Source organism: Solanum tuberosum, unplaced genomic scaffold, assembly GCF_000226075.1.
Source record: "Solanum tuberosum cultivar DM 1-3 516 R44 unplaced genomic scaffold, SolTub_3.0 scf00361, whole genome shotgun sequence".
NCBI classification, from domain to species: Eukaryota; Viridiplantae; Streptophyta; class Magnoliopsida; order Solanales; family Solanaceae; genus Solanum; species Solanum tuberosum.
Window position 1 is genome coordinate 110,845 of NW_006239286.1, and position 25,192 is coordinate 136,036.

General features: G+C 34.7%; 4 protein-coding genes and 1 pseudogene across 4 annotated transcripts in view; 3 read left to right on the plus strand and 2 right to left on the minus strand.

Moving 5' to 3' along the window:
- The window catches only part of LOC102597370 (copal-8-ol diphosphate hydratase, chloroplastic-like), a 12,421-nt gene extending 8,497 nt beyond the window's left edge, over positions 1 to 3,924 (plus strand). Inside the window, exons 13-15 of the mRNA XM_015315368.1 lie at positions 3,087 to 3,201; positions 3,353 to 3,517; positions 3,718 to 3,924. Coding sequence (XP_015170854.1) covers positions 3,087 to 3,201; positions 3,353 to 3,517; positions 3,718 to 3,924 — 487 coding nt within the window. The remainder of the gene's footprint in view (positions 1 to 3,086; positions 3,202 to 3,352; positions 3,518 to 3,717) is intronic.
- Positions 3,925 to 5,235: 1,311 nt separating this feature from the next.
- On the minus strand, positions 5,236 to 6,009 carry LOC107063459 (uncharacterized mitochondrial protein AtMg00810-like). The gene has a single exon (XM_015315356.1). It carries the CDS (start codon positions 6,007 to 6,009, stop codon positions 5,236 to 5,238), a length of 774 nt encoding a protein of 257 aa, XP_015170842.1.
- A 2,903-nt stretch (positions 6,010 to 8,912) lies between these two features.
- On the plus strand, positions 8,913 to 10,627 carry LOC102597694 (methanol O-anthraniloyltransferase-like; annotated as a pseudogene).
- A 2,461-nt stretch (positions 10,628 to 13,088) lies between these two features.
- On the plus strand, positions 13,089 to 14,886 carry LOC102598013 (methanol O-anthraniloyltransferase-like). Its single transcript, XM_006361530.2, has 2 exons — positions 13,089 to 13,606; positions 13,984 to 14,886. Exons 1-2 carry the CDS (start codon positions 13,166 to 13,168, stop codon positions 14,884 to 14,886), a joined length of 1,344 nt encoding a protein of 447 aa, XP_006361592.1. The 5' UTR covers positions 13,089 to 13,165.
- A 127-nt stretch (positions 14,887 to 15,013) lies between these two features.
- LOC102598339 (beta-amylase 8) lies at positions 15,014 to 25,191 on the minus strand (the record flags this gene model as incomplete). The annotated part of the gene is made up of 10 exons (XM_006361531.1): positions 15,014 to 15,188; positions 15,865 to 16,084; positions 16,246 to 16,452; positions 17,233 to 17,493; positions 18,300 to 18,464; positions 18,869 to 19,063; positions 19,403 to 19,606; positions 19,814 to 19,894; positions 20,788 to 21,012; positions 24,919 to 25,191. Coding segments are annotated over 10 exons (1,857 nt in total), but the record flags the coding sequence as incomplete, so codon positions are not given.
- Between the last annotated feature and the right edge of the window lies 1 nt (position 25,192).

A 25,192-nucleotide genomic window follows, 5' to 3' on the forward strand; every position in this document is an offset into this window, starting at 1 on the left:
ATCAATTAAATAAATTAAAGGTAAAGGAGAAATGAATTTGGGCCCCCTTTTTGGGCCAATTTTGCTGAAAATTTTGGCCTTTAAACCAATCCCGTTTTTGTATACACAGGATGTAGATTAGTGTATATCTGATGTATACAGCCCTTTTTCTCGCTTTCCGAGACCTGTTTCAGCTTTCAATTTCTTCGGACATTGATGGGGCTAACTCAAGTATGGGTATTGTTGGATTTGATCCAACGAAATAACGCAAGGAAAACAAAGTCATATTGGACTCATCCCGAAATAGAGTTCATGCAAAGAGAAAGGACAACAAGGATTAGGAAAACGAATTTATTCATTAGATGAACAATTAAACAGTAGGCATTACTAACTAAACAATCACTTTGACTAAAGAAGCACATAAGATAGTTAAAGGGAACACAAATCACGGCAAACCAAAGTTGTCATAACTAATGGATTATAAAGAAACTGGGCAGCTAACAAATTATAGATTATATGACAAAGAGCTACATTTAGGTCAATCATAGGAGACCAATCTCTTAGGATGGGAGCACTAGTTTAGAACAAATCAAAACAAACTAAACACCCAAATTATCATGGTAAACAAAGCACTTGTACAACTCTAAAATTTTAGTAAAAGAAAAGAACACATACCACCATCAAACCAAGGAACTTGATTATTACAATAACATTATCATGATTTCTTAACCATTTATGTAAAACAGGGAAAGTGGGTAAAGATTTGAACAAAAAATAGACCATAGACGTAATTTTCCAGTAAACAAATTAAATGCAGGTTTAGCTATTAACTCTAGGATTGTTGTTATAAATAAATGAAATACAAAAATAAAACGGATACACCATTGTGAGAACTATTATTGTAATCTATCATCCTAGTCTTTCAAAGAGAAAAAATGATTTGTAGAACAAGAAAAAACACAATTATCTTAACAAAGTCAATTTTTATTTGGAAAGTTACTGACTTAATGAAACCCAAAATAGTCGAACACCACATGACACTTAACCGTTGTACTCAAGCCACGATAAATATATTACACAAGCGCCCAATCGATTTTACGTAAAAGCAAACTATATTCGACAAGGTTAAATTTCAGCAAAGCCATGACCGATACACAAAAATATGAATTAAGAGGGGTTAGAACTAAACAAGTACTAAATCGAGGCTTAATCATATACCAAATGAAATTTAAACCTCCATGAATCTTTATGAACGAACCACCACATATTCATATCTAAACCAAGTCACTCTTAAAAACAAACAGTAAACGACCTGAAACCTAGAAGGGATCGAAATAACTAACTACGAGCAATCAAATTTAAGAAGAAACACGTAAAAGCTAACAAATGCATTGAATTCGAATGACATGTGAAGGAACTTGCTCATACAGTATTAGCCAAAAGAAACTGAATTGAAGCAGTAGTTAATATGAAACCAAACGACAAATAAACATTCTTTGATCAAGCATAAAAGAGAAGAGGAGATTTGATCAATAGCTACACCTATTAAACAACCAAGATATTTGTTCAACAAGACCTAGATTTGATGGCAAAGACATATCAACATAAGAAAATAGCAAAAATCCATAAGAAAGCATCAAACAATTGAAACAAATTTTATCACATAATAGAGATTGAAACAAACAGAATATCAAATGTAATGGATATTACCTTTGTTGAGGCAGCGAGACTAGGACAAACGAGCTGAGAGCAGCGACTCTTCTACCACGAAATCTCAATGTGAACAGCAAGCCAAGAGAATCGGGACTTAGAATCGAAGGATTAAATGCGAAATTCTAAAGTGTAAAGTGCTTATTTGCTGAAAACTCAAACTTCGAAAAAAAAAGAACTCCCTCACAGTGATTAAAATAGATGGATATATAGATGGAAATTAGGGGGGAAATCGCGTGAAAAATTGAATTCCAAATTTGAATTCACTCTGCCCCTTTTCAAGACAACAGTAGAAAGCTTTGAAAAAATTCCTTAAAATGGGGGAAAGGGGACGTGAGGGTGATGGGTATGCAGGGTATGGGTTCTGGCAAGGTAGGAGACGCAATTTCCGGGTTGATTTAGCGTGAAGAAGACGAAGGCAAGTATGGGGTGGGGTCGCTGTTCGAGTTTCTGGGTTTCTGCGTTTGCGCGTGAAGAAGAAGAACAAAGCAAAGTGGGGTAGGTATTTCTGTACGTATTGTATGGATTGTTGTTGTTATTGTAATGGATTGTGGGCTTGGGTTTAGTTTGGTATTGCTGATGTATTGGGCTGGAAATTATTTGTTGTACAGGAAATTGGGATTGGGAATTGAGAAATGGGCTGATGGGTTTTAAAAGTGAGCATGATTGAAAATTGTGTTTGGAATTGTTTAGTGGGCCAAAATTTGAGTTTGGAAATTGGATGGAAATGGGTTTTGAAAAGTAATTCAAGAATGTGGTCTTAAGAATATAACCACGTAAATTGCAATTTCGATCAAGTTGAGGCAATTAGTTGAATTCGGCCAAAATTAAAATAAGATGAATTAATATAATTAGTTAACAAGCTTCTTAATTTTAACAAAACAAATTAATAAACTTGATTATAAACTAACTAGTTAAAAAATAAAATAAAATAAATATTACCTAAACCAAACTAATTGGCACGACATTTAAGTAAAACTAATTTACTTATTTTTGAGACGATTTTTGAATATTCATGAAATATAATAATTATATACATAATTATGTAAAACATATATATTATTTAAAAATTATAAAAAGTGACGAAACTATTTGAAATAACTTGCAAACTATAATTATTTTATTTATTTATTTTTTGAAGTTTTTATAAAACTAATTATTTTATTTGTTTGAAATTGAAGAAGCTTGATGATTAATTTATATTGTGGAGGTCCAAAATTGGATGTCAACAATGTTCCCAAGTTTATGCATGGAAATCACTCATAATAATTGTTTTTGGAAACAAATTTACAAAATATACATTGCAAGTTGCACAAATTAAATATGCATTATTTGACAGTTGACTTGGATTATATATCTCAAAACTTAGCTTTGACAAGTTAAATTTTTTGTTGCAGTAATGAAACAAAAGAAATCATGGTTCTCAATAATCTTTATCAGTTTTTGCACCAACTTGGAAAAGAAACTTATCAAGACCTAGGCATAGATATCCATCACCAACTACACAATGTTGTGAGTATACAAGGATATTTTATTATAATTAGATTCATCATTAACTTTATCCTATTTATAGTCGGTCTATTTGGCAAAACCTTTAAAATCTGTTTATTTTAAAATGTTTTAATTAAATATTTTTGCTTGTTTGTTTTCTTTTTTAATGTAGTGGGAAGAGTGGTTGATGTCATTAAATAATCCTACATGTCAAGAAGAAGCAGAATTGCTAGTGCACACAATTAATCTTGCTGCTGGCCATATGACACATGATGAGATATTATCCAAGCACACCAATAAAGTCTGTCACATGCTTAATGAGTTCCAAAATGGCCAGGTTATAAATCATAACTTTCGTTCGAGTTCGTTACACTAGGCTTATTTAATGTGATTTAGTTTTTTATACGACTTGCAAGTTATTACAATGCAGTGAAATTTATCATGTGTGCATTCAAAAAATAACAACCGCAAGTTCCTTTTCATAAAAAAATTGAATGATTAATTTGTGAAATTAAATATATATTTTTTTGTTTGTAGATTTCAAACTCTTCAAAGGCTAGAGACATTGAATTGTACATGCAAGCTCTTGTAAAGTTAGTGTTCAGTAACACCTCCTCAAACAACATCAATCAAGACATTAAACAAACATTCTTTGCAGTTGTTAAGACTTTTTATTACACTGCACATGTTAGTGAGGAAACAATCAACCATCACATATCCAAAGTTCTTTTTCAGAAAGCCTAGTAACATTCTTATGTGATTGTAATTCTGAAACAACATATATGGTGCTTTCTCTCTTTAATAATTGCTTTTACTTTCTCATTGCCATTGTTAATTTTTGAGACATGTTGTAATACTTAAAAGTGAAATATATTGAAGCTTATTCAAATTGGAGATATATATAGCATACTTGTACAAAAGTGTTAAGGTTCATTCCTAAGTGTATCAAATATGGTTTAGGATCGTAAGGTACCTCAAACACCTAATGAAGTTCAAAGTATTTCTATCGGCTATGATTTGATATGAGTTCATATAAAGGTAAACTTCAAATGACCATAATATAAAGAGTTAGGTGACCCACTGTCATGCCTCAAGCCTACACCCTGGACGTGGCCGACATTCAAAAATCATTGTTGGTTCCCAAGCGAATCCTTGGCCTGGTTGACTGCTTAGCGGAAGACTACTCAAGCATTTTTAGTTTTAAATAACTGAAGGGAAAACATTAAAATCAAATATTGTCTGAACTATATGAGAATACTTAATGTAAACAGTAATAGCTTAGCAAAATATTTGAAAATAAATATCTAGAGACTCTAATATTATCTATTTATAAATCCTCTACTATTTTAAGATAAACGTTAGGACAAGACCCACAACAATTTTTTTCCGATTTTCACTCAAGGTTTTCATTTAAAATCTGTGGAACTAAAGCAGCAGACCTAACTTATTTATTGTACATTATATTAGTACTGCCAATCTTTAATGGAGTGAGTCTTCTGAAATTATTAGACAAAATACTTAAAAGACGTCTTTAAATTTGGCCTAAATTATATATTTAAATTATCACTTTAGTTGTTTCTTTGAAATTTGTTTGTCTTTATCCTCTAGATATTTATGTGATAAAAGAGTATAGCTACACTTTCTTTTAGATGCGTACCGATAAATAAAAATGAAAAATCAACACCAAAGTAAGTACATCTTTTTGGCATACGTGGTCTCCAAACATCTCCTACATCCCTTTACTAAGTGAAGTTACGGAGTGTGCCACGTAAGCCAAAAGGTATACAAAATTAGTTTAGTTAAGGTGTGTCTCTAGGATTTCGGTCATAGTCTATAGGGGTACTTGTGCCTTACAATTAGAATAGAGAAAAAGGTCAGCCGTTGGTCTCTCACATAACCAAGGCTACCGATATATGATTTATATATAGTCTGATAATTTAGACAATAGAGTTGTAATACAAAACAAAACCTATCCTAATTATAGAAAATAAAGGACTTGCAATTTACATAAAAGACTTGTGAATATCTACGGAAGAATCCTAATAGGATTCGTTATCATCTAACACCCCCCGGCAAGCACATGTCGGGTTTGGAGACAGTGAGCTTGGACCGTAGATGAGCAAATCGAGAGGAGCTTAGAGCTTTAGTAAATACATCAGCAATTTGATCAGTGGAAGGAATGTATTGAACACAAAGTTGTCCACACGCAACCTTCTCTCGAACAAAATGATAGTCAATTTCAATATGCTTCGACCTTTGATGAAAGACAGGATTGGCAGTGAGATAAATGGCACTGATGTTGTTACAGAATATCACGGGAGGACGAGGACAGGGCAATCGAAGTTCTTTAACCAAACTAGTTATCCAAGATACTTCTGATGCGGCAAATGCAATGGCACGATATTCAGCTTCAGTGCTAGACCGAGCTACTACCTTTTGCTTTCGCGAGGACCAACTGATTAGATTAGGACCATAATATACAGCAAATCCATGATGAGAACGACGATCATCAGGATCAGCAGCCCACCCTGCATCACAGTAAACATTTATAATAGAGGAAGTGGATGGCGTGATGGTTATTCCATGTGTAAGAGAGCCTTTGAGATAACGAAGAATCTGTTTCACAGCTTTCCAATGATCCAAGGTAGGATTATGCATATATTGGCAAACACAACTCACCGAAAAAGAGATCTCTGGTCGTGTGATAGTCGCATATTGAAGAGCCCCAACAATACTCCTATATAATGATGGATCATCAAAGGTTTCACCATGTTTGGACAATTGGAATGTGCTATCTGCTGGAGAAGGAGAAGGCTTACAATCTGTCATTTTTGTTTGAGAGAGTAAGTCTCGAATGTAGCTAGCTTGGAGAGAGATGCATACCAGATCCCACGCGAGCAACTTCAATACCCAAGAAAAATGAGAGATCACCAAGGGCTTTTCGAGAGAACTGAAGATCAAGGGATTTGGTGAATGAGGAGATATAAGAGGGATCACTACCCGTTATGATGATGTCATCCACATAAACCAAGAGGTAGGTAGTAGAGGAGGGAGTATGACGGACAAACAAGGATGAATCAGAGTAGAAACAGATATAGCCATGCGATAGGAGAAATGTTTTGAGCTTGAGAAACCAAGCGCGAGGAGCTTGTTTTAGACCGTATAAAGCCTTTGATAAGCGACACACAAAATGTGGGTTAGACTTATCAGTAAAGCCTGGTGGTTGAGACATGTAAACAACCTCTGAAAGGTCACTATTAAGGAATGCATTATTAACATCTAACTGCTTAAGACACCAACCTTGAGACACTGCATGAGATAAGACAAGTCTGATTGTTGAAGGTTTGACAACTGGGCTGAATGTATCATGGAAATCAACCCCTTCTGCCTGATGAAAACCTTTGGCAACCAAACGAGCTTTGTACCTTTCAATCGACCCGTCGGCGCGACGTTTAATGTGGTACACCCATTTACAACCCACCACATTTGCATTAGGAGGACAAGGAGAAAGTGTCCATGTGTGATTACGAATCAATGCTTGATACTCAGCTTCCATGACGCACAACCAATCAGGAGATGATGCAGCTTGAAGGTCCCCAAACATTAGAATACACCAAATCAAAAGGAGACAAGCTACGACTTGAAGAAGAAGATAAAGGGAGCCTATGACTCTTTCCTAATTGACATGATCCACAAACTGAAGACATTTTATTGGATGACACTGGAAGATTAAAACTAGAGACTAAACGACGCAAAAGTTGCTCGTGAGGATGACCAAGGCGTTCATGCCACGCTTGGAGTGATGCTCGTGAGCTGACAAATGTGCGAGGAGCTGAGGATGAGATAACTGGAAGCCTACCACCATTCAAACGATATAATCCATCATCAAGTGACCCTCGAAGTAGAGATTTTCCCTGAAGATCCTTCACAAAACAACAAGAGGGGTGAAATTCCATAAAGACATTGTTATCTTTAGTAAATTGAGAAACACTCAATAAACTCTTGGTGATGGAAGGAACATGAAGAATTTTATTAAGATGAAGAGGTCGAGTAGTACAAGGAAGCTTGGAGGAGCCAGTGTGATGAATAGAGAGTTTTTGACCATTACCTACAACAAAATGATCCTCACCATTATAGTCCGTGTGAATGGATAGTTGAGACAAATCCGACGTAACATGATTGGTGGCACCGGAATCTACAAACCATGAATTGTCAACAATAGCCGAAGGAGACATCATATTATCCGAGGGAGTGACCATATTGTCTTGTGGATGATTAGAGGAACGATTAGGTGGATAGGAGTGTATGTTGTTGCGGTTGTAACAATTACGAGCATGGTGGTTGGGTTTCTCACATATTTGACAAATAATGCGAGAAGATGATCTACTAGAAGAACGAGAAGGATTGATGTTGTTTGGGCGACCGGAGGATTTTTGAGAGGTGGTGAAACTTTGTTGATTGGACTGGCCAGTGATTGGGGAGCGATTGGAGTATTGGCGAGATATGGCATTGGCTTGAAGTTGGAGGGCTTTGGTTTCCTCAACAAGTTTCTCCTCTTCTTGGAGAAGTAAACCAAGAAGTGAGTCAGTAGTGAGGTTTATAAGATGAGGATTGATGGCTGAGCGAAACGGGCCATATGAAGAATTTAGACCGAACAAAATAGCGCTCATAAGTTCTTCGTCTGTTATTGGACGGGCAGCAAGAGCTAGACTATGGGATATAGTACGTTTCTTGTCAACATAGTCCATAATGGTGAAAGAGCCCTTTGTGGTGGTTTGGAGTTGGTGGCGAAGTTGCATGACTCGAGCTCGAGATTGAGATTGAAAGAGATTGGAAAGATATGACCAAGCTTCACGAGTGGTGCGGATGTGCATTATGTAGGGTAGAATAGAATGGCTCATGGTAGTTTTAAGCCAAAGAAGAAGGATTTTGTCCCTCTTTTTCCAAGCCGTGAAGGCCGGATTTGGCGTGGAGTCAGATGTACCCTGAGTAGTGGTTAGGACAGTGGCAGATGGAATATTTGATCCATCAAGATGAGCCTCCAAATCAAAGGCTTCAAAGGCAGAGTATACTGTTGATTGCCAAATGTAATAATTTTCCCGATCAAGTTTTATCGGAAGGCCGGGAAGGGCAATTGTTTGGGAGTTGGAATCAATGATGGAGAGATGTGTTGAAGGAGAGGAATGTGGCTGAAACGCAGCAGCGATGGACGAGTTGGAGCTGTCCATATTGGTGGCGGAAAAACAAACTTGGCTCTTGATACCAAATTAGAATAGAGAAAAAGGTCAGCCGTTGGTCTCTCACATAACCAAGGCTACCGATATATGATTTATATATAGTCTGATAATTTAGACAATAGAGTTGTAATACAAAACAAAACCTATCCTAATTATAGAAAATAAAGGACTTGCAATTTACATAAAAGACTTGTGAATATCTACGGAAGAATCCTAATAGGATTCGTTATCATCTAACACTTACATAGTCATATACAATGATTATGTTAGCGCTTTATCCCCCAATTGTTAATCATCATATAGTTATATACCGAGTCATATTTGTTAGGAAGCGCTTTATCTCTCAATATGGGACTTTTCGGAGCGAATCACGATTTAGTCGGGCTCCAATATGGGTACTGGTTGGAAATTAATAAGTGTATGGTCCTTCTTGATACCTTGGCACTCTATAAAAATAACTCCAAATGCTTACCAAAAATACATGTTTGGGACAAAATGCAAATTTCAGTAAGACATCACAAACCAAAATTAGTAGCTCCATCAAGTGTAACACCTAGTGAAATAAAATATCTTTCTGAAATAGATGATCAAGGAAGTGCTCGTTTTCAAATTCCCATAATAATGTTTTACAATTATAATTCTTTAATGGAAGGCAAAGATCCTGCAAAATTTATCGAAGATGGATTATCTAACACACTTGTGTTTTACTATCCATTAGCTGGTAGACTCATTGAAGGGCCTAATAAAAAGCTTGTGGTGAATTGTAATAGTGAAGGAATCATGTTTATTGAAGCTGATGCTAATGTTGAGCTTGACAAATTAGGTGAGTCTATTAAACTACCATGTCCATACTTAGATTTACTACTTCATAATGTTCCTGGTTCTGATGGGATTATTGGTTGCCCTCTTTTGCTAATTCAGGTAAATAACATTCTATATAAATCTTCTTTAGATTTTCTTATTAAAAAAATAGGAAAAATGTACGAGTACCTCTTAGACTATGACTGAAATCTCAGAGACATACCTTAACTAAACTAAGGTCCTATTACCCCTGAACCCATTTTTTTTTGTAATTTTGTACACCTTTTTGGCTTACATGACATCTAAATATCTCCCACGCACCTGAATTGCGTGAATCACGGAGTGTGCTACGTAAGATAAACGGTGTATAAAGTTAAAAAAAAAAAAGAGTTCGGGAGGGTAATAGGACCTTACTTTAGTTAAGGTGTATCTCTGGAACTTCGGTCATAGTCTAGGGGTTACTTGTGCCTTATCCCAAGAAAATAATCTACTATTACACATTAAAATTACTAAACCAGAATATCTCTATGTATAGGTGACCCGTTTTACCTGTGGTGGATTTGCTGTTGGATTTAGACTTAATCACACTATGATGGATGCATATGGCTTCAAAATGTTTCTAAATGCATTAAGTGAGTTAATTCAAGGAGCTTCTCGACCTTCTATATTACCATGTATGACATGTACTCACCATGAATTTGATGAGCAAATTGAATAAAAAATTGCATGGGAATCTATTGAAGACAAGTTGATACAAAAATCATTTTTCTTTGGAAATACGGAGATGGAAGTCATTAAAAATCAAGTTCCTTCAAATTATGAATGTACAAAATTTGAGTTATTAGCGGTGCTTTTATGGAAATGTCGTACCATTGCTCTTGATTTGCATCCTGAAGAAATTGTTCGTTTCACGTTACTTATCAACATACGTGGAAAATTACTAAAATATGAATTGCCATGTGGATATTATGGAAACGCATTCATTACTCCAGCTGCGATATCAAAAGCAGGATTGTTATGTTCAAATCCACTAATAACATATGCAGTTGAGCTAGTCAAGACACTTAAAGATTATATGAATGAAGAGTACATTAAATCAGTGACAGATTTAATGGTGATTAAAGAAATTAAAGACCAGAGTTGTCAAAATCTTGGAATTTTCAAATATCAGATAGTAATAGTTATGTTGGATTTGATGAATTTGATTTTGGATGGGGAAACCTCATTTTTGGTGGGGTTCCAAAAGCTATATCTGTAATTAGTTTTGGGGTGCAAGTTAAAAATGACAAGGGAGAAAAAGGTATTTTGATAGCTATAAATTTGCCTCCCCAAGCCATGGAAAAATTTCAAGAAGTTATCTACAAGACTTTAAGAAATGTGAAGGAATCAATATAATTTTAAAGATGTAAATATTATTTTTCTGCATTTGTATGTTTTGGGAGTGAATAAATCAAAATTTTGAAGCTTGTAATATTCCACCCTTTTTCCCATTAATAAGTAATACTTGTCAATTATGTATGATATTTAAAAAATCAAGTATATGTTATGTTTTATTGGAATTAAATTTTAAAGACAGAAAGACAGACTTTTGAAATACGTAATATTTTATTATTATTATTCAATTTTTCTTAGTTAATTTTTCTCTAACATTTTGCTAAGATGAATATCATACGGGCGAATATACATAAAAGGATGAAATGTCAAGACATTTGGATGTTTTGGTTGAGTTAACAAGGGATCTTAAAAAGGATGTATAACCTTTGTAAGATTGAATATGACATATAAATTGTGATTAAAATATAATAATAATAATACCGATTAAACTTGAGTTGAATTGAACCAAATTAAATTTTCAAAATTAGACAATCTTTTTAAGGTTGAATACGAATTGGAATGAATATTAATTTTCTATTATTTATTAACATGTTAGTTTCTATATTTTTTTATATTTATATATTAATTTTCGTTTAATTATTATTTTCTATTATCAGAGAATTAAATTATAAAAATATTAATACCTTTAAATTTAATCGTGCTTGTGTCAACATTTTTTCTTCTTCAAAAATGGTTGGATATTTACAGCAATGGTAACACCTCGTAGTGATAAACATCTTTCTGAAATATTAATATGTTGGAACTATATTAATACAATTAATGATTTACATTCTCAAAGCCCCAACTATTTTATAATAATAATAATAATAATAATACTAATAATATTAGTAATAGTAATAGTAATAGTAATAGTAATAGTAATAGTAATAGTAATAGTAATAGTAATAGTAATAGTAATAGTAATAGTAATAGTAATAGTAATAGTAATAGTAATAGTAATAGTAATAGTAATAGTAATAGTAATAGTAATAGTAATAGTAATAGTAATAGTAATAGTAATAGTAATAGTAATAGTAATAGTAATAGTAATAGTAATAGTAATAGTAATAGTAATAGTAATAGTAATAGTAATAGTAATAGTAATAGTAATAGTAATAGTAATAGTAATAGTAATAGTAATAGTAATAGTAATAGTAATAGTAATAGTAATAGTAATAGTAATAGTAATAGTAATAGTAATAGTAATAGTAATAGTAATAGTAATAGTAATAGTAATAGTAATAGTAATAGTAATAGTAATAGTAATAGTAATAGTAATAGTAATAATAATAAAAAAAAAAATATATTATTATTATTATTATTATTATTATTCCTTTTCAATTTATTACAACAGAAGGGGTAGTATTTATTTAAAGGCACATGTTTCTCATTTTTAATTTGATTTAACAACCCACATAGCTGTTTTTTTCTTTGTTTGATTAAACATAGAAATATTCTACTTCCTTTGTTCCTAATTACTTATCCATTTTTCCTTTTAGTCCCTAATTACTTGTCCATTTTGATAAATCAAAAAATGACAAAATAATTTTACCTATTATACCTCCAATTAATTACTTTGAAAAATATACTATTTCTTGAAAATCTTAAATTTTCAATCCATCAACTTCATAATTAATAGGTGTAAAATGGTAAATTCACTATGTCAATAATTGCTTTCTTAATAAATGTGTCAATTTAAAAGTGGACAAGTAATTAAGGACAGAGAGAGTATCAAACTAATATGAATCATTACACTTTGACGTTGAAGGGTCATTGATAATTTTATTTTATTTTTGGACTTATTAATGTAACGTTCACAAAGAAAGAAGTTAAAGAAAGAAAAACGTTTTCTTAAAAATGGTACATACATATTCCTTACATATTTTCTAATCACCAACAAAATAGATCGATGGATCGCTTTTTACTTGTCTACTATTTTAGAAATATATTTTTATTCTTAACATTCATTCTTTATTTCTCAAAATCTAACACTATAACATTAATTAATATGAGCATTGTAGTAAAATACTCATATTAAATATTATTTTTTAAGGAGCATGTAAAATTCAAAGTGGACAAGTAAAAGTAAATAGTTGGAGTATATAAGAGAGAGACGTAAAACCTTATCTCTAGTTAACTAGACGGGGAATGAACGTGCGTATTCCTTTCTGAACAAGAAGTTTAAGAAACAACTAATTTTGAAATTTGTAATATAAAATAAGTCATAAATATTTGAAATTGACTATAAATCATAATGAGAAGTAATTAAAAGTTAAAACTATTTATAAATTCGAGTTGAAATTTAGACAAAAACAATTTTTATAGTGCTTGTGTTAAACATTTTTTTTTAAAAAAAAAAAACGAATGACCGGGTGGATAGTCCAACGTTCCTACACCACACATTTTTTGTGTTTGTGATTGAATAATGATCAATTACACATCTCTTACTTGATGTAATTGACACTCTATAAATTTCATTCCAAATGCTTACCAATAATTCATATTTCAAAATAATAACTCTTCTAAATTCTATTAAACCTCTCTTTTAACCGAATTAATAGCACATTACACGTATGGCGCACAAGACTATGCCAATTTCAATAACACATCACAAGCCAAAATTAGTTGTTCCATCAATTGTAACACCCCATGAGATAAAACATCTTTCTGAAATAGATGATCAAGGGAGTACTCGTTTCCATGTTTCTCTATTAATGTTTTATAAATATAATTCTTTAATGGAAGGTAAAGATCCAGCAAAATTTATCAAAGATGGATTATCTAAAACACTTGTGTTTTATTATCCATTAGCTGGTAGGCTCATTGAAGGGCCTAATAAGAAGCTTATGGTGAATTGTAATGGTGAAGGAGTGTTGTTTATTGAAGCTGATGCTAATGTGGAGCTTGAGAAATTAGGTGACTCTATTAAACCACCATGTCCATACTTAGATTTACTACTTCATAATGTTCCTGGTTCTGATGGGATTATCGGTTGCCCTCTTTTACTAATTCAGGTAAATAACATTCTATATAAATCTTCTATCTTATTTTACAAGTACCCATTAGAGTATGACTGAAATCTCAGAGACACACCTTAACTAAATTAAGGTCCTATTACCCACTGAACCCATTTTTTGTACATCTTTTTGGCATACGTGGCATTCAAATATCTTTCACGTGCCTCAACTACGTGAAGTCACGGAGTGTGCCCCGTAATATAAAAGGTGTACAAAATTAACAAAAAATGAGTTCAGAAGGTAATAGGACCTTAGTTTAGTTAAGGCGTATCTCTGAGATTTCAGTCATAGTCTAAAGAGTGTGCCTTATCCCAAAAATAAAATAAAATTTATTACACAGTAAAATTACTAAACTAGAATATCTTTATATATAGGTGACCCGTTTTCGCTGTGGTGGATTTGCTTTTGGATTTAGACTTAATCACACTATGATGGATGCATATGGTATCAAAATGTTTCTAAATGCATTAAGTGAATTAATTCAAGGAGCTTCTACACCTTCCATATTACCTGTATGGCAAAGGGATCTCCTAAGTGCTACATCATCACCATGCATTACATGTACTCACCATGAATTTGATGAGCAAATTGAATCAAAAATTGCATGGGAATCAATTGAAGACAAGTTGATACAACAATCATTTTTCTTTGGAAATACGGAGATGGAAGTCATTAAAAATCATGTTCCTCCAAATTATGGATGTACGAAATTTGAGTTATTAGTGGCGTTTTTATGGAAATGTCGTACCATTGCTCTTGATTTGCCCCTTGAAGAAATTGTTCGTTTGACATTACTTATGAATATACGTGGAAAGTCACTCAAATTTGAACTGCCACCTGGATATTATGGGAATGCATTCATTACTCCAGCTGTAATATCAAAAGCAGGATTACTATGTTCAAATCCACTGACAAATGCAGTTGAATTGGTTAAGAAAGTTAAAGATCATTTAAATGAAGAGTATGTTAAATCAATGACAGATCTAATGGTGATTAAAGGGCGACCACAAATAACCAAATCTTGGAATTTTCTTATCTCAGATAATAGATATGCTGGATTTGATGAATTTGATTTTGGATGGGGAAATCCCATTTTTGGAGGGGTTCCAAAAGCTACATCTTTCATTAGTTTTGGTGTGTCTGTTAAAAATGACAAGGGAGAAAAAGGTGTTTTGATAGCTATAAGTTTGCCTCCATTGGCCATGAAAAAACTTCAAGATATCTACAAGATGACTTTCACAAATATTAAACAAGTCAACATAATTTCAAAGATATAAGGCGTTTTCCTATTTGAAAGTACTTGTTCATCTTGTATTTTAGTATTTTGTTTCAATTTATGTGACGGTGTTTGAAAGTCAACGGCTTGTTTGTTTCTCTTCAATTTGCAGTCAAACATAGCACAAATGGTCACTTAGTGTGTAATTTTATGTATAAATCAACTGAATTCCATTTACAATTTACATAAATTGACACACATATTTGGATAAGTACAAGGAAAAAGTTTTGAAGTAAATATAAATCCTCTTCATTTCAAGAAAAGATTCTATGATGACTTAAGATTCCACATTGTTGATTTCTCCTGAAAATAGAAACAAGAATGCAAAACAAGTTAGTGAGAGTTACATGGATCTATTAGAGCTCAGAAAACTCAAACATTGTGTATATCAATGTATTTAGTAAGATTCATCACTATAAACCAATAAAACGTTTGCGTTGGAGGAATCTTAGTAGCTTAGTTGGTTGGTTATCTGAACTTTCACCTTGTTAGTGAGTTCAATTCCCCTGTAATCCCCTACCCCAAAAAAAGATAGATAGTAATTACCTAAAGAAAAAAACTAAGAAAACACATTGAAGACTGCACAGAGGCATCTAACCAAGAATTTTAACTGCTTTTCTGATCACTGTGAATGAAACAGTTTGATTAAGAAATGACAGTGAAGATATACTGTATTACCTTATTCCATGATCACAAATAAAACGGATTTGGGTTTCGATCTACATATGTTGCTCGTACTCTTCAAAAATGTCAATGGTTGTATGTCAATTCCTCCAAAAAGTAGTGTGTTTTTTAAGGATCCGACACAGGTGCAGCGGCATTTTTGGAGAACACAAGCAACTTAGGTTTTGATACTTCTAAGAATCAAATATTCTTCAACATTACTTCAAACATATTTAGTATATTTGCTTCATATAAGTTAACCAAGCCAAAAAAAAATGGGGGTGGGGGGGGTGATTGAATATCTAGAAAACAATACCATGCATGCATTTGATGAAGTAGTCCAGTTCCGAGAAACATATTGCACTCTGAACCAAAGGCGATGGTTGTTGAAATGCAAAAAAAGAGAAACGGTGACGATCAGGATCATTTCTAGGCTTTGCAGTCTCAACCAGCCTCATAAATCCTTCTCTATCATAACATGGAAATGCATTATTACCAGCAACATTAATCTCTTTATCCCATGCTGAATTCATGATCTGCAGAAACAGAAAAGTGTTTAAGACGCAAGAAAAGAAAAAATGAACCCGTGCTTCACTGCTCTCTGAGTGATATGCCCCAAGGGGTGTATCTACGAATCAAACTTCTTTTATTTGCCTCTTTAAGAGAGTTCTCGGAGGAATGTTAAGAAGCCAATAACCTGCCAACTCAAGCCTTCTGGATCTGCCAACGCGTCATCAGTTTCTGGAACCTGAAGCCCTGAACTTACAAACTTTATTGTTACAGAGTGCTTTTTGAGAACCTCAAAAACTGGAGAATAGCCATCCTGGTTCGTTGGGTTGTAATATCCAGCTGTGAGCTCTGCAGCATGGCTGCTCGTTCTGTACCACCAATAAATTGCTGGAATCTGCAGAAAAAAGAGAAATCTAATTCACCAGGAAAAAGTATGCCTCTATCCAAGCTCTTCATTAAGATACTGTCAATCTTTTAGACGAACATTTTCACTTATTCAACTACCTAGAACACCATCAATGTGCACCAGCTAAATCAATTTGAATAGCAACAAATAACTCAAAGGAATTTTGTTACAAGTGCAGTCTTTCATTATTTTATCATGCTCATTTTTCCTGAATGCTTTGTAACACTTTCTCTATTATCTGTTATATCTACTTTACTTCCGTAAATTTTTTTGATGTGTTACTTGAGCCAAGGGTCTTTTAGAAACAGCATATCCACCTCCAAGAGGTAGGGCCGTAGGGGTAAGTCCGCATACACTTCTACCCTCCCCAGACCTGACATGTGGGATTGCACTGGGTAGGTTGTTGTACCCTCCCCCGACCCGAACCAGAAGGTATTATCAATTCCACTTCATGAAGGCCAATCCAATTTATATTTGACCAAAAACATCTTAAATATTTTGAACTACTATAATTTTGCTACTTTTAGTATTATTATTTAGTTTTCAAATCTCAATTTATTTAATTCAAAAAGATAGAATTTAGAAATTGCTTTTCAAAAACTGGTCAAATTTATCCAAAGCAAAGAAAGGCTCTTGAGTTTGGAAGCTAAGAGCATAAACTACCAATTTTGAATTATTGGAGATGAAAACAATAAAAGTTGAGAAATAGAAAAAAAGCGAAACAAGGGTCAGAAAGTATGACGAGCTGATTTAGGCCCATATGTATACCTTCACGACAATTTGTATCCCCTCAAATGCAAGAGTTGCCAGGGTGAGAACGTTATCAGCATGATCTATTAAGACCTGTCTATACCAATGGAGGAAAAATCTCCCATAGTAGCTATCATAATCACCTCGCTCACAGAAGAATCCAGTTTCATGTGGCTTAGAATTGTAATAACCAGCATTATCAGGTCCCTTGGCCCAGAAAGAGTGTCCCCTTGATGTTGCAGCTTTTCGAAGATTCTGCAGAGAATATTTATCATAGCACTGAAACAGGAAAAGTTGAAGCTAATTAGAGGGGGGGACAATCAAATAAAATAAAAAGGGTTTTAAATTCATGTTCAGGACACCACTATAATAGTTATCTAGTTTAAATCTTTAAAAGGAAACAAGCTAATAATCTGTATACAAAAATACCAATGTGATACACAAATCGAAAAAAGTTATCATCATATTCATAAGATAATTGTCGCATCATATTCAAGCCTTTTGTATTTCCCATCCCAACATTATAGAGACATGTCTACTTAGTAGTCACTTCTTTCCTTTCAACTTTCCTGTATGTTATTATAACAGCTTTGTTAGTAATGCCCTGTGACTTAGCTCTAGATAATAGGTGCTGATGAGGAATCACAGAAAATCTCTATGTAATGTTTTTTACTGTTTGTTTCACCTCTTTAAAAAGGCTACGCGTTAGTTAGGTACAGTTCTGTAGGATATTTCTTTGGCTACAAATATTACAATCTAAGATAGATAGAATTGATAGTCCCTCATCACTTCTATGCAACAGGTTGACTCAAGAGGGGTAACTATATCATAGAAACCATTACATCATATGAAATTTCTCCTTACAAACCAAAAAAAATAACTACATAAAAACTATCCACTTAGGTTAAATGAAGAACTAAACAATGTCAGACAGTCAGACTACGCATTTTCAGGTACACCAAGGTTATCAAACAGACTCAGGGAACAAGATAAGATTATTTTCTAAAACTATAGTCGGTGAAGACCAAGTAATATGACCAAATCACGTAACTATTCATACATCATAGCCTTCCTATAACAGATACCTGAAACTCACCAATACCAGGATACCTCCATCCCATCCTTTCAGAAAAAGAAGGGTACTTTAGCTCCCCAGAAGCTCCAAGTCCAATTTCAACAGCAGAAATTAGACCATCAGTGAACAAGTCATCAAATTCAGTGCGGAAGCTTCTCATCAAATCAAAGTAAACCTGCAATTTTGGATTTCAAACTAGTGATCAAAATAACTAATATTTAGTTCCAATTTAGACTATTACAACTTTATTTCTTTTTAGTTTTCACTTTTGTCTCAGCATCAGCGAAGGCAATCAAACGGAGAAAACACTCTTTTATGTAGGAAATGATATATCAATCAGACTTCTATTTTTATTTTTTTAATAGAAAAGCTGTCAGACTTCTATTTACAAGAGCCACATTACCTTTCACTTCTAAAACTAATCTTGTGGAAAGTTCCTCAGAAATACAAATTATTCATTATCCAGTTGACAATACAATTTACATGATTGGATGATATGTATTAGAGAGATATTCCCTTCAAAGAATCAGGGAACGTTAGCTTTTCTCATTTGAAAGGAATAAAAGGAAAAATTAATACCTCGATGGCAGTTCTACCTCTTAATACTCGCTCTTTGTCGATGCCCCAGGATAGGCATTCAGTGTTCCTTCTTCCTTGACGATCTGTGAAGAATATATCCTGATTGTCTTTGCCTATCTCCAGAACCCACTGAGGAAGGGAAATGAACATGCCACTGGTATCACTTCCTCCATTTTCATGAAATGCCATTACAACCTTTGTGGATAAAAGAAGAAATTACATATCTATTATTGGGAATCCGCCCATAAATAGCCTAAACAAGCTCAAGAAATGTCTTAATGCAAACATAAAATGGGAACATATATCAATTGCCGCTTTCTTCTGGTTGGGTTACTTTCCCCTCAAGGAGTGAGGGGAATAATATTCCAGAATATAGATGTAATGAGGCATCGTAAGAATGAATTGTTTGTAAGACACTGAAATGACTAAAGCAGGAAAGGCCAGGGTTCTTTCCACCAAAGGTTGACTAGTTTAAGACTTGTTAGAAATTTGACGAATCAATGAGTATAATATAAACAAAGAGTGGCTTAAGACCTGCAGTTTCATATTGAAATCACGGATTATTTTGAACAATTCTCTGTAGCCAGACCACTCATATTTTTGAGGTACCCAACTTTCAACGATGCCCCACCAGCAATTTACCACAACACCATCGATTTTTAAGGACTTCAGCTGTTGCAACTCCTGTTTAACACCATCAGGATCCATCAACTGGCAGAAATTGTTGATTACACCACTCTGCCACAAGCAAAGCCATGATCTAAGTATGGATAATTAGAATGAAAATGGAATGTGTATAGATGTGATGCCAACTGTTTCCTTATGTTTTATTTTGAATGGTGAACATGGAAAGACAATTAACAATGAGAGAGAAATCTGAAAGCTTGGCCTCCTCCTTTTACATGTAATGAGGAACAAAAATATATTAAGGAAAAAGCTGCTTACAGAAAGCATAACAAAAACAGGGACGTATTGAGTCTCTGCAAAACTACTTCCATGCTCCCCACAGTGAAGTTCTTGCATGAGCTGCAACAAATAACTTGTTAGATATCCTCCGACGGGAGAACAAATGTATCCAGTATACCAACCTTCAAATAAAAATAGCTTACAAATATACAAGCAACCATGTTGTATCAAGAACAACTTAGTCTGTTCTCTGCTGCTGAGATAAAATCATGCTACTAGGGTCTTTGAAGCATGAAGAGTTGATCTCAAAATAAACTTCCAAAATGAATGTGAGATATTGAAAGAAGAAAGTCAACATTAAGATCTTCCATTGTTGTTGGGAAAAAGTCAAAAACACTCAAATAAATATGTCGGAAGTGGAACAAGGAATTACTACGTCAACTATGTCATCTCATACGCAGCTTAAGTAGCATGAACACAGACACACAGAGAAAATATTTTTTGAGAATTTGCGGACATGACACAAACAAGAAAAGGCATTACATCCTCATATATGACTTCATATGTAGCTTCAATCTAGCCAAAAAAAAATCAAAAAGAAAACATGAGCTGCAGATCCAACATTAATTTCACAGGTTCCTGCATTATATTTTAGTCAGTCAACATCAGTTATAAATAGAGAGACAGAGTGAGAAAGAGGGTGAAAAGAAAATGCATCTAAAATCCTCCAAAAGACAAAAAGAACATAAAACCTGATACTAAACAACTCAAATATAGTAGCAAGTCTCCGCCTCCCCTCTGATTTGGAAAATGGACAATTTGTATCTTCATATGTTCTCATTTATGCTAAAACAATTCAATTAGTTGTATTAACAGTGCTACATTGCAGTCTAATGAAAAGATGGGAAACGTTTAAGATGGTGGAATACATCATGATAAATAATAAACCCCAAAGCCACGTTGAACATTACTTTTAACGTATATCATCCTCAGCTTATAAGAACTTGATTTACCTGGCCTGCCTCTAAACATCCTGTAGAATTCATTGGACTGGTACTTGTGAATTTATCAACCTTCGTATCACTTTCTGTGACCACAATAGAATCAAAAGATGCGGGCGATAAACTCTCATTGATCCTTGGAACTGATGGCTGACCATCCACAGATGCTCTAGTTGAGCAATTTCTAAAGGAACTGCCAGAAACTGGGCTCTCAACAGACATCACCTGATAAGTCCCCTATGAAATTTATTCAGTGGTAGTGATAATTAAGACATCATTTTTGTTGGCAGTTTAATGTTTAAACAGAATATCAAGAAGATCAAATGCCAATGAGACAAGATGTTATCTTTGCAGCAGCAGATGCAGTGAAAACAAAATAACTCCAAGATAAAATATGAATTGGTATGTATTATTTCAAAGCAATGTATTTTCAGAAAACGTCTTTAAAAAGACCATATAAACATAGATTCACGACTTCAGAATCTTCCAAACACATTGACTGATTGAAGGTAACATGCCTAACAATGAAATGTACAATCTCAAGAAAAAGTGTAATATCTGTTAGTAATATATGGTAATAACAAACGTGTTTGGTTGTTGTATTTTCATTTTTATTCTGTACATTCTACAAAAGAAAATAATGATCTCCTCAATTATTACATTAAGTTACAGTTAGAGCACCACATACACCAAACTATCTAGGTACATCATTTATACTTTGTACGTTGTTTTTTCTTTGTTTTATTTTGTTTTATTTTTTTGATAGCATATACTTTGTAAGTTTCTTTTCTAATTATTAAAGGGAGAAGGGACGGATTTACCCCCGAACTTTAATAAATGGTACGTCTATGCCCTCCGTTATACTTTCCGTCCACATAAGCCCCTGCCGTCCAATTATAGGTACACACATACCCCTCGCACTAACGGCCCCCTCATTTTTTACACGTGTCTTAAATCTAATCAACTACCCGTTTGACCTTTCTTTTTAACCCATAAACCAACTACCCGCCCCATAAACCCAATACCCACCCAACTTCCTCCCGAATCCGAGCTTGAGATCAAGCTCCACAGTAACACTAACTTTTTTGTTAAATTCATTAGAGCTAAATAAATGCGCAGTTGAAGTTACCACTGAGCATTTTCTTTGATTATTAGCAACAGCGCCACCATTTTTCATTTTCATTTTCATTTTCATTTCACGAGACGAATTTGAAGATGATGACGTCGATGTTGGTGAAGTAGGCAGAGGAACAATCGGAGGAATTTGGAAATTTGTTCGAGCTTTTGAACCTCTCAACCACCTCGCCGCCGCGTCGTACGCACGCGCCGCCTCCTCCGGCGTGTCGAATGTACCCAACCAGTGTCTGCACCGCCCTATACGGTCGCGAATCTCCGCTGACCATCTCCCCCATGGCCTATTTCTCACTCCTCTGTAACTCTTCTCCACTGATGGAACATTATTCCTCTTTTCTGCAGGACACGTGCGTTTCAGAATTGAAACTGCTGAATTTGGATCATCATTCTTGTTTTCATTGTTATTGTAACCGAAAAGAACATGTTCTCCAACAACAGCAGCAATTCCTTCAAGAACATGGGATTTTTCATTTTCATTTTCATTTTCATTTCACGAGACGAATTTGAAGATGATGACGTCGATGTTGGTGAAGTAGGCAGAGGAACAATCGGAGGAATTTGGAAATTTGTTCGAGCTTTTGAACCTCTCAACCACCTCGCCGCCGCGTCGTACGCACGCGCCGCCTCCTCCGGCGTGTCGAATGTACCCAGCCAGTGTCTGCACCGCCCTATACGGTCGCGAATCTCCGCTGACCATCTCCCCCATGGCCTATTTCTCACTCCTCTGTAACTCTTCTCGACTGATGGAACATTATTATTATTATTCCTCTTTTCTGCAGGACACGTGCGTTTCAGAATTGAAAGTGCTGAATTTGGATCATCATTCTGTTTTCATTGTTATTGTAACCGAAAAGAACATGTTCTCCAACAACAGCAGCAATTCCTTCAAGAACATGGGATTTTTCATTTTCATTTTCATTTTCATTAGCAGAACAGAGTAATTATCCCAAAATGGGTCGAGGGAATAATTAGTGTTGTCAATGGAGAAATTATGATTTGGTTCATTTGGGTAATAAAGGGGTTTTTGTGTAGAGAAGAAGAATAGGATATATCTTAGAGGAAATTGGGTGGGTATTGGGTTTATGGGCGGGTAGTTGGTTTATGGGTTAAAAAGAAAGGTCAAATGGGTAGTTGATTAGATTTAAGACACGTGTAAAAAATGAGGGGGCCGTTAGTGAGAGGGGTATGTGTGTACCTATAATTGGACGGCAGGGGCTTATGTGGACGGAAAGTATAACGGAGGGCATAGACATACCATTTATTAAAGTTCGGGGGTAAATCCGTCCCTTCTCCCTTTATTAAAAGAAACTTCAGTTCTCTTTTCATCATCCAGCAAACTACACCATAGATCATTCCTTTGGTCGAGTATAGTTCAAGATGGCAACTGGTCAAAATCATCCAACATTTTCTCTATTAAATTAGATACATTTAACTGTTTACATTTTTCCAGTAAATTCAATATCTTCTACGGCGTAAATATTAGTAAGCTAGGAAAGACTTCACATTCAATATACTCGAGGGTAAATTCTGCTTAACCCATTAACCTTTTGGGTTTGGTGAACAGTACTTTAAAAGGTTTGGGGAACAGTACTTCCTTCGGATTAGAAAGCACAAAGAATCTCATTAACCTCAGAGTCAAGGAGAAAAATAAAAGTCATTCACCGGAATGCCAGAAGGACAAAATGTAGTGAGATCTCTCACAACTCACAAGACCAAGAAATATGGAAGAACGACATAAAACTAAAAACCTTGTCCGCAATGTTGACAAGCTAAAGTAAAATTTTCAAAATTGCAAAGGGTAACACCTTCGAAAGAAGGGTCAAGGTATAATAAATTTTGAAACTCTAGGAAAAAATCGCACAAAGCGATAAAAGCCAAAGGCATGAATATCAATCTAAATTAATACTATTGCATAATTTTTTCCTGTTTTACGACAACAACCAAGCCATATGGGGAGGGTGGTGTGTACGCAACCTTCCTCCCACCTTATCCCGAATATATTTGTTCCTAATCATCTCTCTCCTACTTTGCCCACATATCAATCTTAACATCCTCATTTCCGCTACTTTTATCTTCTAGACGTGTGAGTTATTGACAAGCCAACACTCCACCTCATACAACATAGTTGATCTAAGAACCAGTTTACAAACCATCTCATACAACATAGTTGATCTAAGAACCACTTTATAAAACATACTTTTAAGTCTTCATGAACATTCTTATCACATACGACATCGGATGCAAGTTTCCATTACATCCACCTCAGTCCAATACGACATGTAACATCATCGTCAATCTTCTCATTTCCTTGTATTTATTGACCCAAGATACTTGAAACTTGAAGATGACTTGTGTATCAAACCTCACTTACACATCTACCTCATGAGTTAAGTCACTAAACTTGCACTTCAATTATTGTCTTAGTCTTGCTCAAACTGAACCCATTAGACACCAGGGTATGTCTCCAAACCTCTGACCAATCGTCAACACAGAAGACATCAATCTATGATGTTTTTTTATAAGAGTGGTGTCCAGCTATTTTGCGTGTTCCTCGACTATTCCACCAAATACCTATTATCTCCCCCTGCACAAGTTCTGGTAACTCTCTCCCACCAACACTTAGGCGGATAGCAAGAAATCACCTAACATCTCGTCTCTGCAAAAATTTGAAACCCCCCCCCCAATCTACCAGAGTTTTACCCACTTTGTTGAAACCTAAGCTACACCACTTGGGTCAAAGGGGTTCTCTATCCCATTGAACAGGTAAAAGGGGTACAATTTAATGGATTAAGTGTAATTCACTCTATGCTTCAATAACTAATACTTTTTTCTATCTCTCAAATTGGTTTCACAAAGTGCATTGCATATAACACTCAAATTATGAAAGGTAAACTGTAAAGACTCAAACTTTGGCAAAAGAACATCAAGTAAAAATCCATTCAGTAGTAAATGTGAAAGTTGACACATAAATTAGAACGAAGGGAGTAATTTCAGTAAATATGAACTCACCATATTTGAAGCATTAGTCGGAGCAGGAGCAGGAGATTGTCTAAAGGTGGTACCATCAGGCTCAACAGTCCAACCGGCTTGCCGAGCAAGTGCAGCAAGGACATCATTCATATCAGCACGAACAGGAAGTGGAAAATTCCCGTACTGACGAAGTCCAGCAAGCATTCGGCTCGTAATTGCTCGCCGGTGACGTTCTCGTAGCTTCGTTCGTTCCTTCTCCTTCTCTCTCTCTTTTCTGCTCTTATTTATGGTTCCGGCGCCAGCGGCGGCGGCG